The sequence below is a fragment of the Sinocyclocheilus anshuiensis genome, unplaced genomic scaffold, assembly GCF_001515605.1.
Source record: "Sinocyclocheilus anshuiensis isolate Anshui unplaced genomic scaffold, SAMN03320099.WGS_v1.1 scaffold267, whole genome shotgun sequence".
NCBI classification, from domain to species: Eukaryota; Metazoa; Chordata; class Actinopteri; order Cypriniformes; family Cyprinidae; genus Sinocyclocheilus; species Sinocyclocheilus anshuiensis.
Window position 1 is genome coordinate 3669964 of NW_015552637.1, and position 16253 is coordinate 3686216.

General features: G+C 35.8%; 1 protein-coding gene across 5 annotated transcripts in view; it reads right to left on the minus strand.

Annotated features, from left to right (window-relative positions):
• LOC107666809 (rho GTPase-activating protein 33-like) overlaps positions 1-16253 on the minus strand; it is a 58796-nt gene that overhangs the window by 7374 nt on the left and 35169 nt on the right. For 4 of the 5 annotated variants that reach the window (XM_016458264.1, XM_016458261.1, XM_016458263.1 and 1 more), the window contains 14 exons: positions 15902-15986; positions 13549-13635; positions 13188-13325; positions 12318-12410; positions 11756-11878; positions 10508-10585; positions 10344-10419; positions 10076-10141; positions 5671-5820; positions 5478-5580; positions 5153-5297; positions 4574-4656; positions 4353-4460; positions 3544-3689 (listed from right to left, as the gene is read on the minus strand). In XM_016458264.1, the coding sequence (XP_016313750.1) occupies positions 3544-3689; positions 4353-4460; positions 4574-4656; positions 5153-5297; positions 5478-5580; positions 5671-5820; positions 10076-10141; positions 10344-10419; positions 10508-10585; positions 11756-11878; positions 12318-12410; positions 13188-13325; positions 13549-13635; positions 15902-15986 (1481 nt within the window). The remainder of the gene's footprint in view (positions 1-3543; positions 3690-4352; positions 4461-4573; positions 4657-5152; positions 5298-5477; positions 5581-5670; positions 5821-10075; positions 10142-10343; positions 10420-10507; positions 10586-11755; positions 11879-12317; positions 12411-13187; positions 13326-13548; positions 13636-15901; positions 15987-16253) is intronic. The other variant, XM_016458262.1, reaches the window with a different exon arrangement.

Below are 16253 nucleotides of genomic sequence, written 5' to 3' on the forward strand. Positions count from 1 at the left end.
TCAGATCCATTAATCCAAAGCACAAAAGCGAGTAAATGCAATACTGCAGCGAAGAACACAGCAATTGACAACAAACAGGATTCAACATGATACATTGCAAACGGAAAAACACCTAAACATCAACAAAAAACATCAGCTCCTCCAAAGCTTCCGTAGTCCATACAGCTCTACTGCAAAAAGCTTCGTAGAAGAAATACATGGGCTGGCCAACAGACTGGAAGTTCACAAAAACATAAGTGGTTGAGGCCAGAAACGAACTCTACGCAAGTACACAAATGCACATGCTTTGCTGGTGCTTACTCAGATTTAACATGCACAATTTGCAATACTTAGTCAAGTCAGGTAATGCACCTTTTAGTGCCTCTTTTAGCAATGTTGAGAATTCAGTGCGTAATAATACATGCATTATGATTTGTAATTGAGCTTGCATATCTAGGAACGCTTGTATTTTGTACTTGCGTAGAGCTTTTTTTGGGCCTCAGCAAGCCTGTAAAGTCTGGGACATCAGACGAGTAGAGAAATAAATCGAATATAAAGCCTGCAAAAGTATAACGTTTTTGCATTTTGAGAAAGATTGTAATGCTTGTGCATAACATTTAAAAGCTGTTTGCTCAAGAGCAATATTTGGGTTTAATTTTTAGAAGAAACCTATGATTAACACGAAAACATAAGCTGACATACAGAAAAAAAAACTAAAAGACACTTTACCTGCTGTTAATGTCTCCGAGTCGAGTCCGCAAACAGACACTCTATAGCTCAAATTTTTACTTTAACATTCATCCCATTTACCCATGTTACCTAATGATTTTCCTCAATGTCCTACTTAATGAAATCAAATTTATATAGATGAAAAGATCAATTAATAGGAACCATAAACATTTTGCCTAATATTAATACTTTCTCACACAAAAAAGTAATAAAAAGATTAAAAGAGATTAATAAATGTCAACAAAAGGATTTATTGCCTTATATATTATCCATCTGTGTGCTGTACAGTTCTAACATGGCGTTTACATAGGCAAAATATGTCTTTATAGCTGTCCTCGACAAAAACAGCTCTCAAAATAGTCCATCCATGTGGAAAATGACATAGCTTAAATGGCATATAAAGCAAATGGTTATAAAATTTGGGCTTGGTAAGATTTTTGAAAGAACTCTTGTTCACCAAGACTGCATTTATTGGATCAAATATACAGTACAAACAGTGCAACTGTGAAATATTATTTCTATTTTAGTACATTTTAAAATATAATTTATTCCTGTGATGCAAAGCTGAATTTTCAGCATCATTATTCCAGTCTCCAGTGTCACATGATCCTTCAGAAATCATTCTAACATGCTGATTTACAGCTCAATAAACATTTCGTATTATCATCAATGTTGAAAAAAGTTGTGCTGCTTACAATTTTGGTGGAAACTTTTTTTTAAAAAACATGGTAATCTTATGTAATATAAATTATAAATGTCTTTGCTATCACTTTTGATCACTTTAGTGTGTCCTTGCATAAAAGTATTAATTTCTTCCACAAAAAAAATCTTACTGAGCCCACACTCTTGTGTAAACATCCATCCATCCATTCATAAACGTGAACATTGATGGTATCTTTTTGATCCCTGCTAAAAAAAAAAAAAAAAGATTTGCATGGTTTCTAGCAGGTCAATTAAGGTCATTAGCTGGTTTAGATGGTTGATCAGCTGGTCAAACAACTGATGAACCTGATTTTGACCTGGTAGACCTTGGAATAGCAACAAACCAGATATCATATTCCAAGCTGAGCCATTCACACAGGACACACCTGAGTTTTTTAATGGATGTCTATGTAAGTCTTACTGATTTTTCAAAAACAATACATGGGAGTTTTTAACTCAGCAGTATGTACTGTCTGTATGGCCCCTTAAGCTGGCTTGACCAGGTTTTTCCTGGTAGAACATATTGTGATTTGAGAGTCCACTGTAGAGGGTCAGTCTGGATCTCATAACATGGAGAAGCGTCGTAGCTCTGGGTCCAGATAAGAGGGGTCAGTCAAACAGGACTCCCCCCTTGCCTCCCGAAGACTAACCAGGCGTGTTCGGGGCTGGCGTGAGATCTTGTGCTCCGCCCCTCTTGTCACTATGGAAACACACAGCTCGCTCTCAGTAAGCCTCACTTACACATGGGTGAGGCCATTGTAAACATGTTCCACTGTGCTGTGTTAGCCAAGCTCATCACAAGAGACTTACTTATGAAAATAACTGGGCTGGGAGACATATTCAATATTTATAATTTATTTCCAATAATTTTAAAGTAAATTAATTTAACCTCACCTCCATCGTATTGCAATTTGCAATATTATAGAGATTTTAATAGGGTTTCTAAATTTAAAACTCACTAAATTGCCACAACGTTTGGAAGTGTTTTGATCATTCATAAAAAAAAGAAAAAAAAAAAGAAAACAGATTTTGAGTTAAAAATATTCACAGAGGTCCCCATGTGGCATTTTACATAACTTAAAATGCTTTAATAAAACATATTCAAGTAAATATTACTGTAAGTATGCATACTCCATATTGGTGGATACCAATAAAAATGATTAACTGTTCCTTTTTTTTTTGGTTAATTTTGTGCAAAACTGTGGAAAACATGCCGTGATCATTTTAACTAGATTTTTTTCTTTTTTTAACTAGATTTTTCCCGCTTTATTTTTTATTTAAACAGTATTAATTTACATGGCAGCAGTGCCAGTTTGGCTGAAATGATTCTTCATTATGCATAAAACATGAATATTTAAAAAAAAAAAATGTATTTTCATTTTCATATACTGTTGCTCAAAAGTTATAACAGTGAATAACAGTATAAAAAAAATTCACACTGATCCAGAACTTCTGAAAAGTAGTGTAAATATCAAGAAAAATATCATTAAAATGCAAAATATTATAATATCATTGCAAAATAGTGCAATAATTTAACTACATCGCCCAGCCCTAATATATTAAATTTGTTGATTATTATAGGTATTTCATGTTGTGTCATAAGGGATGAAAAAGAAAAGAGAGGAGTGCACAGGCCTTGTTGTAGGAGTCACGTATCACTGTTAAATATGAAAACAAGAATAGCTGCAACTCAGAAGGGAAGAAAACACTGGAGAAATTAAGGCCCGAAAGTTGCATCAGAGCATCAAGTTATTAAACACATTCTCTGTTCTACTGTAACGGTTTACCAGACAGCTCTGCTCCAAAACATTGTGTATTGTCTGCATAAGCAGCATCCTTACTAAAAGTTTGTCACTGAGCTTGTCACATTACGGAATTGGTTTCTTCTTGAAGGATACAACATTGTTGCCAAAAGAAAGTACTGTATCTTTGAAGGCAGCATAATTAAAATGCCTACTTTTTGGCTATGATGCATTACAATACTGCTCAAGTAGGCAGCTCACTAGATTTTGGAACAAAACCAACATCACTGACTGTTTAATGAAAGTGCTGTTTGAAGACACCGGACTGAATGAGTGGTTTACTGATGAATGTGAACATCTATAGAGAGACAGATTTGTTGGTTCAACATACCTGCACTAAAACGGCCAACAGAAGTGAAGGAGTCACTGAACAGTACTTCCACATTGCCGAGCAGAAACTCCACGACCACGGACTGGATGCGCACTTCTTTAAATGGATCAGCACCGCTTAAGCCCACTACTTCAATTTCTTTGGATCTGAAACAAAACAACAGCAGATTCTGCTTCATAATCATGTGTTTTAATTTGAACCCTGAGCCTGTACTAGTAAAACCCACAACACAAATGCTTAAGCTGCAGTGAGAACGTCAATGATGACAGAATGTAAATCTCATACAAGTGTTTTCAGCAGTAAAAAATACTGATATTTTGGATTCTTGATAATCAATGATCATTCATATCACTTTTTCTGATATGACCAAAAAGTGAAAATTCTGTTATCATTTACTCATCGTCAAGTTGTTCCAAACCTGTATGAGTTTGCACAAAAGAAGGTATTTTAAAGAATCTTAGTAACCAAACAGTTAACTGTAGTCATTGACTTCCATAATATGGAAAAAACTCAATGGCTACCGTCAACTGATTGGTTACCAACGTTCTTCAAAATATCTTCTTTTGGAACAACTTGAGGGTGATTAAATGATGACAGAATGTTCATCTATGGGTGAACTATCCCTTTAACTGTCTCCAATATCAACCTAAGCAGGCTGATGATGATATATAAAAAATAAAATGTACAAAATAAAATAAAATAAATGAAAATATACACCTTAATATTGTGGACATTGGCTGAAATGGATATTATCACCACATTGTGCGTCACTAATATTTATGTAGTTAAAATTCCATGTTCGGGGTTACCTGAGCAGGTTGGGGGCCCAGACAATGGCCAGATTCTTAATGTGCATGCTCGTCTCTCCACTGCAGGTGGCCAAATGGGCCAGGTGTCTGATGAGGTACTCCAAAGTGCTGAGACAAACACAAAGATATCACTTATTGCCAGAAAACACTGCTCTTTCTGTCACACTTTCAATGACAGATGACGCTACTTGTGATGCATGAGTAGTAAGTATTGGGGTTACCGGTAGTGAGGAGGAGGAAGTTGCTGGATAACATCATGTACTTTCACCATTCTTTCTTCCTCTGTCATCTCTCCCATACATTCCTGGACAGACAGGAAAATACAGCTTGCTTAGTAACATGAGTAATTTGATCAAAATTACAGTAAAAACAGTAATATTGAGAAATATTATTAAAATTTAAAATAGCTGTTTTCTATTTGAATATATTTTAAAATGTAATTTATTCCTGTGATGCGAAGCTGAATTTTCAGCATCATTTCTCCAGTCTTCAGTGTCACATGATCCTTCGGAAATCATTCTAATATGCAAATTTGCTACTAAATAATCATTTATTATGATTATCAATGTTGAAAATAGATGTGCTGCTTAATCTTTTTGAGAAATCTATGATACACACTGACACAAAAAATATCTTCTAACATGAACAAAAACAACAGAACACACAATGTAAATAAAAAATAAAAAAAGTCAGGAAAGGATTTACGATACTATGATATTACCACGGTTAAAAAATATTTCTGAAATCCAAATTTTGCAGAAGGTTTAAATATAACTTATGCTAGAGCCAGAATTACTTACAGCAAACTTGTCGTAGAGTTGGTACGTGAGCAGAGGATTGGGCAGCTCTCTGAAGTAGAGTTTGCACAGCGAGCCGACGCAGTGAATATCCTGCATGTACACATCTTTCGTCAGGTCTGGAACATTTTCACTGTCAAACTCGTGCCTGATCAGGATGAGAACAGAATTCATGGTCATGCATATAAAGAGCATAAATGTACATAAATTATAATTTTAAGTGTGCACAGAATAAAGGAGTGATCCGTGAAAACCTTTATATAAACTTGAAGGAAGTACATTGTTTAAAATCCTGAAAAGTAAATCAGGGCAGGATTTTCAGACACACCTGAGTTTCTGTATGTTGGAGGACACACCAGAGTGTCTGTAGATGCCATCCACCACACCATGCTTCTCTATGAACTCTGAGCAGCTCTTTAGTACCTGTGGCACTGAAGTTTGATCACACAAATATCACAAAATTAGACCTTCTGCAATGTTCCCATCTTGAAGGACATTAACAAAATACTCTGTTTCTTTACCGTCTTGGCCAGAGTTGAGGAGATGCTCGCCGAGGTCACAGCCGAACACACGTTCTTTCAGGATTCCCCTCTGCTTTAGCTTTTGTTTGGTGGGTCTGGACTTCATAAAGGTGCGCAGGAAGCCCATCAGCTTGCCGTGTTTCTTAGACACTGCCAAAAGGGGGCGACAGAGAGCTACTCAGGCAAATTACAATATGGACTGCACGCTTTCACACACCACATATTGTTTACTGCTCCCTACACACTCAGCAGGGAATATCTGAAAAATACACAAAATGTGACAAAATGTGTTCATTTGGAATACCTGCAAACACAGACAACACCTGATGTACACACAGATGGGGGTTTAAGTATATAATAATAACCTAATATAAAATTATATATAAGTTTATAACTAAATATAACTAAGTTTTTAGTTTTATTTTATATAATAATAACCTAATATAAAATTTTTATATAAGTTTATAACTAAATATAACTAAGTTTTTAGTTTTATTTAATTTGAGTTAATATAATACTTCAACAAACTAAATGGAAATGAAATAATATATTGAATTTATAAATGTGTATATATATATATATATAATATATCCATCCAATTGAATTTATGCAAAATATACATTATTACATTTAAATTAATATAAAACATTATACTTAAAACCCCATAAACATTTAGTTATGACGTTTTCGACATTTAATATGTAAATAAATGGGATTATAAATCTCTAAACGGCTTAGTAACTCCTGAGGTATATTAGGCTGAAAAATGCTACACAAATGCTACAAATTTCATATGGTGGCTGACTGGCCTCATACACTCCCTATTCGAAATAATCTCATTAAAAAAATGATCTGAAGCCTGCAAACTTTGCAGAGCACTAACAGGTGACTTGAACGTACAAATGAATTCTCCATATGAGCACTCTGACCCATTGAGAGAAGAAAACCACACCAAAAATATCTAAAAAGCCAATCAGTAAGCTCTAATCTATGAAGTTTACAACTCCTGCAGGTTGTGTTCCATTTGAGCAGATCAGCCGTAGGTCTAAAAACCATGTTACTCTGAGTAGGTGATATAGCTATTGATCAGTGGTTCTCAACCTTTTTTTTAAATCATATTTCAAAGCTGCTCACTTTCAAACTTTTTTTATTTATTTAGAGAAACTAGGATTGGTAATATTAACATAAACAATTATAAATAGCTAAATAATAAAATTATGTCATTTTAAGAACAATGTTCTTTAAATTAGGGTTTACACTTTTTGTTGCCTATGAATTTATAAGAGTTTTCTAGTTTGTGATTACAGGGTTTTGACAATAATTTTTTACTCACAAATTGCAATTTACACTCAATAAAATTTTTAATAGACAAAACTGACTTCCAGGTCTAGAAATCACACTTATATTCTGGTTTTAAAACCCCGGTTCTTAAACAAAAATTTAAGGAACTTCTTAAAGAAATATGATTTTGCTGACATTTTCATTTTTAGCAGTTTTAATCTATGTTTTGTCTTATTTGAAATAATTTTAATCTGCCTCGCGGGACCTTGGAAGTGTGCTGAAGCCCCCTAGTGAGTCCTGACCCCATGGTTGAGAACCACTGCTATAGATACTTCACAAACCCCAGGGTCAATGACCTGGATGAAACAAATGTAGGTTAACAGTTAAACAGGTTAAATGAGGGCCCTTCAAAGCCCGTAGTGTAGACATCAACATGTCGGTTATGCAAGTCATTAATGCAGTCTAACAAGCAGCACTTTTAGAAATGAACATCACCGTGGCTTAACCGGACGTGATCAAGACATCTCCTAAAAAGTTCTGTGATAAGCGATACTGCATTTAGACATTCCTTTCCACTGCCTTTGTCTAGTCATTTCCACTGTTTGTTGTTGGAATCTTGTCACATCGTGTCTGGTTAGAACACAGTGTTAAAACGTTCAATATAACATGGATCAGGCACAACCAAAATCAATCCCCACAGCCTACTAACAGATTCTCATTTATACAACAAGAGGCCTGTAATTCTTCAGCAGATGCTACAGAATGATGCCCACATGAGCACTTGAATGAATTATACAACATTTTTGCTGTGTCTCCAACCTCCAACACCCAAGCTCATCCTCTCCGAACCTCCCACACTCTCTCTGCCTGCTGTATAAACAACCACAATACGTGTTACAAATGCTTGTCTCAAAGGATAGAAGGCGTTAGAAAAAGGCGGATACAGAAATGTTAGTTTAGGTAAACCCTTTGAAGTTGTTACCAGCCAGGCTTAAGAACCAAGGATGAAGAACTGAGAGAAAAAGATAGGGAACACAATTGACAGAAACATCAAATGCATCTAATACATTTACCATTAAATGCTGCTGTCATGCTTAGCAGACTAAACAACAACCTTCAAATCTTAAATACAAATTTGTTTTGACTACAGTGCCTTTCAAGGCCATAAAAAATAACCTTGAAAACAGCAGCCATGCTAATATCATCTGCACTAGAACATCAAGTAACAAAAGCATGTGTTTTTAAGAAAAAAACAATTAGGGCTGGGCGATATATCAGCTATTCATGATTAGTGGTTGACCGATGTAGGTTTTTCAAGAATTGGTGCAAATAGTTTGGGGCCAGCAATATATGTAATTTTTAAAGAAACATTTCTTTAGCAGGAAATTAGAATGATTTCTGAAGTATCATGTGACACTGAAGACTAGAGTAATGATGTTGAAAAGAAATAAACTACACTTGAATATATTCAAATAAAAACAGTTCTTTTAAATTGTAATATTTCATTACTATTTTATGCTTGATTCTGATTGGTTGGCAATATTTTTCAGTAAATGCACAGCTAAAGTAGTTTTAGTAGTTTCTTGACCGCAGTACAGTTCAATATGGACACTGTATACTTAACCAAATTATTTTAGTTATTTCAAAGACACTTGCAGCTTACCACAGCGAAAGAACTAAAAACCACAAAGGCATTGAAATAAATATGACAATTTCCTTTATTATCTATGGAATGCATGCTCTATCTCTGCTCTCACTCTCTTTTATGCACACACTTGCAGACACTCACTTGCACACACTCACTTGCACAAAACTTGTGACTTAATAAAACAGTTTCACTATTTAAGAGCTGTGGACATTTCTCAGTAGCGGTGGTAGCATCATTATTTTTGAAGTAGTTAAATTTTAGTATAGGCATTGCTGCCGAATGCAGCAGACAGCCACACACACATTCAAAAATGTCTTGAAATAAAACACCTGAAATGTCTTGTGGTGCATTGACAGTGTTATATAAGCGGAGTAACTGACTCCAGACTGTGAATTATACAAAAATATAGTGCATCCAAGGTGGTAATGCAGTTACAACGCGGTATTTAGTATTTAAACACGGCTTGAAATGAAATCTATTTTCTAAATGCATTTTACAGATCTTATTCTGAACAATTCTTATATGACTAAGTTTCTTTTTTAAAAAATGTTTTGAAATCGTACTGCTTAATTAAATTGCCATAACTTGATCTTGCAGGGAAATTACAGACTTTCTCTTATGATGTATGCAGGACTTCAATCAGCTAATCTGCTTAAACCTGCTCCTGCAAGTTTGCTCTTATCTGGTTCCACATTTAAGTACAATCTAATCAACAACTGATGCACAGAATCACATCCCTGTCCTACATTTTTTTCTTTTTCGATATACTGCTACACTCGGCTGTGTCACAATAGAGAAGAAAAGATCTGACTGTGGTTTCATTGTGACTTTAAAGTGCCCCTATTATGCCATTTCCAATATTGCCTTTCATGCAGTGTGTAATGTAGCTGTATGTGAATGTAAACAATGCGAACAAATTGACCCTGCCCACAAACACGCAATTCTACTGACGACTGCTTCTCTAATTTCAGGGAGTTCAACGCGGGATTCACAAAACGTTTGCTCTTGAAAGATGGATCAGTATCCTGTTTATTTGGACCAGCTGCTCCACTGAATCACAACCTGTAAGTATGATAAATAATAGATGTTTATATTTTCTATAGAGCGTTCAAAATACAGAACTATTGAAATAGGCGTATCGTTTCCGAAACGTGCTGTACGCCGTAGACCAATCACAACAGACTAGGCCATCTGACCAATCAGAGCAGAGCAGGAAAGGAGGGGTTTAGAGAGACTGAATCTTTGAACTGCTTCGAACGCATCGTTTGAGAATCACTGGAAAATGTGGTGATATTAAATGCATATTTTGAGAAAACGAAAGCGTTTTTTTGACCTTACATGCATGTAATCCTATTGTAGGAGACTCCCAAAACAATATTAGGAACCGTATAAATGGCATAATAGGGGCACTTTAATACTATGCCCAGCCCTAATTACAACTACTGAAAAGTTTAAAAAAACATTATTCAGTGATACCTGATGATGGAGAGGAAGGCCCAGTCGTGTTGTTAATGCCAGGTTTGGAGCCCAAAGCATCCACCTCTGAAAAAGCCAATAAAGATGAACAACCAAATCATGTGTACTGAAGCACTGATAAACCAGCAAGAAGAGTTAAAAAAATGACAGAACACTTTTTCAGCAATATTGGTTCTGGAAGTACACTGCTATAGAGATTTTAAAAGACATTTCTACTTCCAGAACCATCCTGATCTCTGGATACTGAAGAAGACCATGTGCATGGTACCTTGCTTACTGACAGGAGCACTGACCGGCAACTTCTCATTGATTAACTTCACACATTCACTGGGAAAGAAGCCAACCTGAAGAAAAAGAGGGGAAAGCTGGGCTCAAAGTTTACAGTGTTACTGAAGATGGCCCAAATCAGATCCTGGAACCTGGAACTGGTACCTGGAATCCATGCTTTCCTCTCCACCACGTGGTGTCCTCTTTGGGTGGCATGTCAATCACTGACAAAATATCACCAACCTTTAGAAAGAGGAACAAAGACACATGCAAGCGATTAGCATGCAAACAGACTTGATCTTGAAATAAATAAAACATCACACACACACACACACACACACACACACACACATCTAGTAACAAACATGCAAATTAATTGTCCATTGAAACCATCAAAAACTCTTCATAAAAGTATATTAGCATAGAAGAGGATGATGATTGAGTACATATTTTTCAACCACAAGCACGTCAACAGCTGCAATTACTGTATGTGCACTGCAGACAAAACACTTCATATATTCTCAACAACATCCAGTCACAATCAGATGAACATCTCTATTCAAAAGCACTGTTGTGTGCCGAAATATACTTTGAACCAAATTTAAAAAAAAAGAGGAAGGCAAAAAAATATCAGTTCCTATCTCTCAGTGGAGAGCAGAAAGAGAAAGCATTAAGCCCGAGATGAGAGAAAAGAGAAAAAGAACAAGAGAGAAACCAAAAAGGAAAAGTTTGTCGAAATAAATGTTGATGTTGGCTTTAAAAGCCTTGCCTAAATATAAAAATTCAACAGACAAACAGATAGACAAATACAGCATTACTAAGTGTTTGCTAAAGTGCTTGGCAAAGTCATAAGGCATTTCTAGGTGGTTGCAAAGGGTTTCAGAGAGGTTTTTATGTTCTCGCCATATGGTTAAAGCTAGCTAGATAGATCAGTTTAAAAAATGATGTCATATGTATGCAAAGGAAGTGAAATGTGACAGACAGACAGACAGAGAGAAAGAAAGAAAGAGAGAGACAAAAAGAAATAGAGAGAAAAGGGGCCTCAATGTGTTCTAAGTTTGGGTCACCCCATTCTCTGGCCCAGAAAGTGACGCTGTATATGGAGCAGCGTATAGGGAGGGGGGACAGGAATAGACATGACGGAGGAGGAAGAGGAGGAGGAGGAAGAGCAGAGTACGAAACAGTGTCCCAGGACCAGGCAGGCTGTGCATGCATGTGCAGAATAAGGACAGGATGTGAAAAAGACAGAACTCAAACTGGGTACAAGGTCTTCTGGAAGAGTTTGGAGTTTATGCAGTAGTTTGATGTACAACACTGAGGAGCTTTGAAAAAACTAGAAGCTTTCATATGTCGCATCTCAAAGTCCTATTTTAAAAGGAAATATATCAACGAAAAAATAAGTGGTCTGAGTACCTCAATAGATATCTCATCGCTAGCCTGAGCAGTGTAGCGCTTGATGACGTGAGCAGCAGCGATGGCAGGGACGTTTAAAGATGCTTCTTCTTTCAGCAGGAACCTGTTGCCATGGTTGTCAATCTGTAGAGAGCATGAAAATCCATTAGCTGTAATATTGCATGACTTCAGGTAGCCAAAATCTCAAAGCAAAATTCATGAAATGTATCTTAGCAAAACAGATTCTGCCATTTTTTTTTTACAAAAAAGTGTGTGTGTTGGGATCGCCTGTGATACATGTATAATTTCATGCTTATGTCGTTCCAAAAGGAAGATATTTTGAGAAATGTCTGTTTTCATCACGCCATACAATACAAGTCAATGGGCTCCAATGTTGTTTGGTTTCCAACGTTCTTCAAAATATCTTTTATATTTCACAGAAGAAAGAAACACATAGGTTTGGAAAGTCATGAGGATGAACTATCCCTATAAATAAGTTTAATTTCGACATACTTCCAAATTGCAGTTCTTATCTACTCTAATGTATGTTTGCATTCCCATCTTTGCTCTGCTTTTCTCTCACCTCCATCCAGGTGAGAACCGGCCCACAGTTCAGCTTATTGTCCACGATCATGGAGAGACAGTTCAGATACTCCGACAACAGTGGCGTGAAGATCTGCGTGAACAACATGCATGTTAAGCTCAATTGAAAGTCTCACCTATTTTTCAAATGATTTTTTTTAATGTAAGATTCAGATCAGTTAGATTTTTTAGTAAAGAAACGAATACTTTAATTTTATTAAGGATGCAATACATTTATTAAAAGTGTTAGTACATTTAAGACATTTACGTTTTAAAAGATTTAGATTTCAAGTGTTCTTTTGAACTTTTGTATTCATCAAAGGAAAAGAATTCGGAGAAAAACAAAACAAAACTATTAAGCACTGAATTATTAAGAACTATTAAGCAACATTCAAAAAAGGTTTCTTGAGCAGCAAATCACAATATTAAAATGATTTCTGAAGGATCATGTGACACTGAAGACTGGAGTAATGACTGCTGAAAAATGTTATTTTAAATTGTAATATTTCTCAATACTATATTTTACTGTATTTTTGATCAAATAAACAAAGACTTGCTCAGCATAAGAGACTTCTTTCAAAAACACTACAAAATCTTATTGAACCCAAACTTTTGTATCTAATGGTAATTAGAATCTACCAGATTTAAAATAATCACATGATAAATAAAAAAAAAAATAAATAATAATAGTGACGTGAAAGATTAAGTGTTTTCCTTCTCAGCACTGTCCCTAATGATCCGGACACCAACCTACATAACTGGCCGACGACCTCAATACAGTGTAGCTAACTCTGTTAGCGGTACGACATGAGCTACGATGACGCTAAATAAGAAAAAGAAAACAATTTTTATCCAGCGTAGTTGAGCTCACCTCCACCCGGTCTCCGATCTCGCATAGGGCAGGAAGGGCCAAGAGCTGCGAGTAACGGCGGTCGTAAATACACTGATGCAGATGGGCGTCCAGCGTCCGGAACTCTTCGTATGAACGCCGCACCATCCACGTCTTACCCTAGATTTCAGCAAGAGAGAGAGAGAGAGTTGGGGAAAGAGGGGCAGAGAGAGGAAGGGGAAGTCAACAAATTACATACCAACAGAAGAGAGGAAGATGCACGATGCAAAACGATGTGTAGTGCACTTAATTCTTTCACGTTTGATACGGTCAGTCGTGTTTTTTTTTTGTGCCATTTTTGTGGCTATTATTAGCGCTGACTGGGGCATGTGCGCCCACTGACCTGGCAGGACACCTGCACGAGGAAAACCAGATCTTTGGCACTGCCCAAGGTCCAGCTGGCATCGCTCTGCTCGTTGGCAAACTGAAGCTGAAGGTGTAAAGAGCAGACATTAATTCATGAAGGTGCGAAGAAGTTCAAGCACACATAAACAAACATTTAAAGGGAATGTTCACAGTCTTGCATCATCATTTAAGGCTACATATTTCACTATAACCACACGGTACGTTGGAAGAACAGTTGGTTGCATAAATTAGGCTGGTTTTGTGTTCACTGATCCTGATCTGACAAGTTTATTATTGGAAAAGTACATCTCAATGGATGTTACATTTATCATGCACTTGCATCCCAACGTAATTGTGCATTTATGTATGAGTTTACAGGGTGTAAATCCAATTTCTAAAGGCATTCGGTTGCACTTTCCAAGTTTCATTTTTCTGACATTTTGAAACGAGTTGAAAGTAACAACATAAACACCAAAACATGTCCTGAATTGCATTGATTCTAATATCGCTTTCAGTCTGGACAGATAAATTACTAGAAAATTGCTTGTTACTCAAATTTGATGAGATACAGCTACTTTCAAACACATGACTGTTTATGAGAAGCTGGGAACATCCCTTCACTATAATTCAGTCACCAAAATGCTGTTTCATGTCCATGTAGCATGCAAACTTCCTCATTGCTTTGACAATAAATGTAATTGCTGAGATGTAAAAAGTCACTTTTATCCAAAGCTACTTACTATTTTATACAAAACTCCTAAGTCTGGGGACACCGGGACAGTAAGTTTAGTTTTTTTAGATATTAATTATACTTATATACTTATAAGTATATATATATACTTTTATTCAGCAAGGAGACATTAAGTATAAATCAGCATAACTGTTTACAACACTGATTATACTAATAAATGTCTCTTCAGTAGCACATCAATCTTACAATGATCTCTGAAGGACTATGTGACATTGAAGAATGACTGCTAAAATATATATATTTAAACAGAAAACATTTAACATCATTTTAAATTGTAAACAATCAAACAAATGTAGCCCTGGAGAGCATTTAAATATGTATAACCATAGTCATGTAGTGTACCGTAGCATTTCAAAGAACCATGGTACTAGTATGGTACATGGCCAAAAAATACTGTATTGCATTAGCAATTGCACAAAGAACAGAAGAACTGCAGAGACCCTTTCTGCTTCACAGGGACAGAGTAAAAAAAAACATGTAAAGGTCTTTTATTTTTGTCTTCAGGGGGTTTAAACACTAATGAGATGGACTCCCACTCCAGTCATGTGCGGTCAGTGCGCTCCAGGTGCTCCAGTGTGTGTGTGTGTGTGTGTGTGTGTGTACAGATCTCTGCCATTATAAACACAAAATGCAGGACAAACACACAAAACAATGCCACAGGGACACTGAATTACATTTTGAGAATGAATGTCTATCATTATGGCTGTAAACCTTCTTAAATGGATCACAGATTTTAGACAAGCTTAAACAAGCTTGGTCGGCGGTTTATATGAGAAGAGCTCTGACATACTGCAGTGTATCTGTGAATCAAGTATAAGTAATTGTTTCCTCTTCTCTATCAGAGCACACAAACAGAATCTGAATGTGTGTGTGTGTGTGTGTGTGTGTTATTGAAGGTCACAAAGCAAGGGTCTGTATCATCCCTGGAGATGATCTGGCTGTATGCTGATATCTGCTTGTTTTTTACTAAACTAACTCTAACTGTGCTGCATATTGACATGATGCATACTGACAACTGAACATGTACATGACTAAAACACACACACACACACACACACAAAAAACTTTTATACTTTGTAAGTAGATGTCCTTGGTCTTATTGTGCACAATTGATCAGTGCATGTTATCTTTCATCAAAATGTAAAAATGAAACCACATTTCTATAGGTCATTTGGTCAGACCAACATAATATTAACGTCATAGCTTTAAATCTTGTTCTACTTCATTCCTGGTAAATAATATTTTTTACTCCTAAATACGGTATAAATAAGCATTAATGCCAACATAGGCAATATTTTTAGGTATCATAATTGTGCTGCTGATGTAAAACACCTTCTTTTGGGCAAAATAATAATATGAATAATAATCAAAACAATAACAAGTTGAATAAATAAATGAAATCAATACATTTAAAACAAAAATAAAAATAAAAATTATTATTATATATTCATTTATTATAAAACAGAGCATAAATGTCCAGCAAATATCAAATTTTGCAAACAAATGTGACCTGTAGGGCTGGGCGATATAAAACATTTGTTTTTTTATAAAATTTTAGTGGAGAGCTAACAAACTTCTGCTTAATAAGACAAAATCTTACCTCTATAGAACCGAAGTCCACATTTTCATAGTGAAAGTGGGCACAGTCAACAAGCTTGGGGAAGTGACCTTTCACAACAGAAAGCCTGGAAACACAATCAATAGATGAAATGATGAGTTAACACATCATATACTGTATGTTTATCAGTTACAAATAGAGAAAAGTTTAAAACTGTTTAACTTATCCGGTTAATCAAATTAGTCATTCTAGCAAGTAGCACTATGACTATTTCTCAGCCTTAGGATTTTCATCTGGAAAACAACGAAATGAAACAAAAAAAAATCCTAAAGACTTCTCAGGGCTCTGGCAAACACCCACACGTTAACACTGAGTTTTGCCTAGGACAGTACTA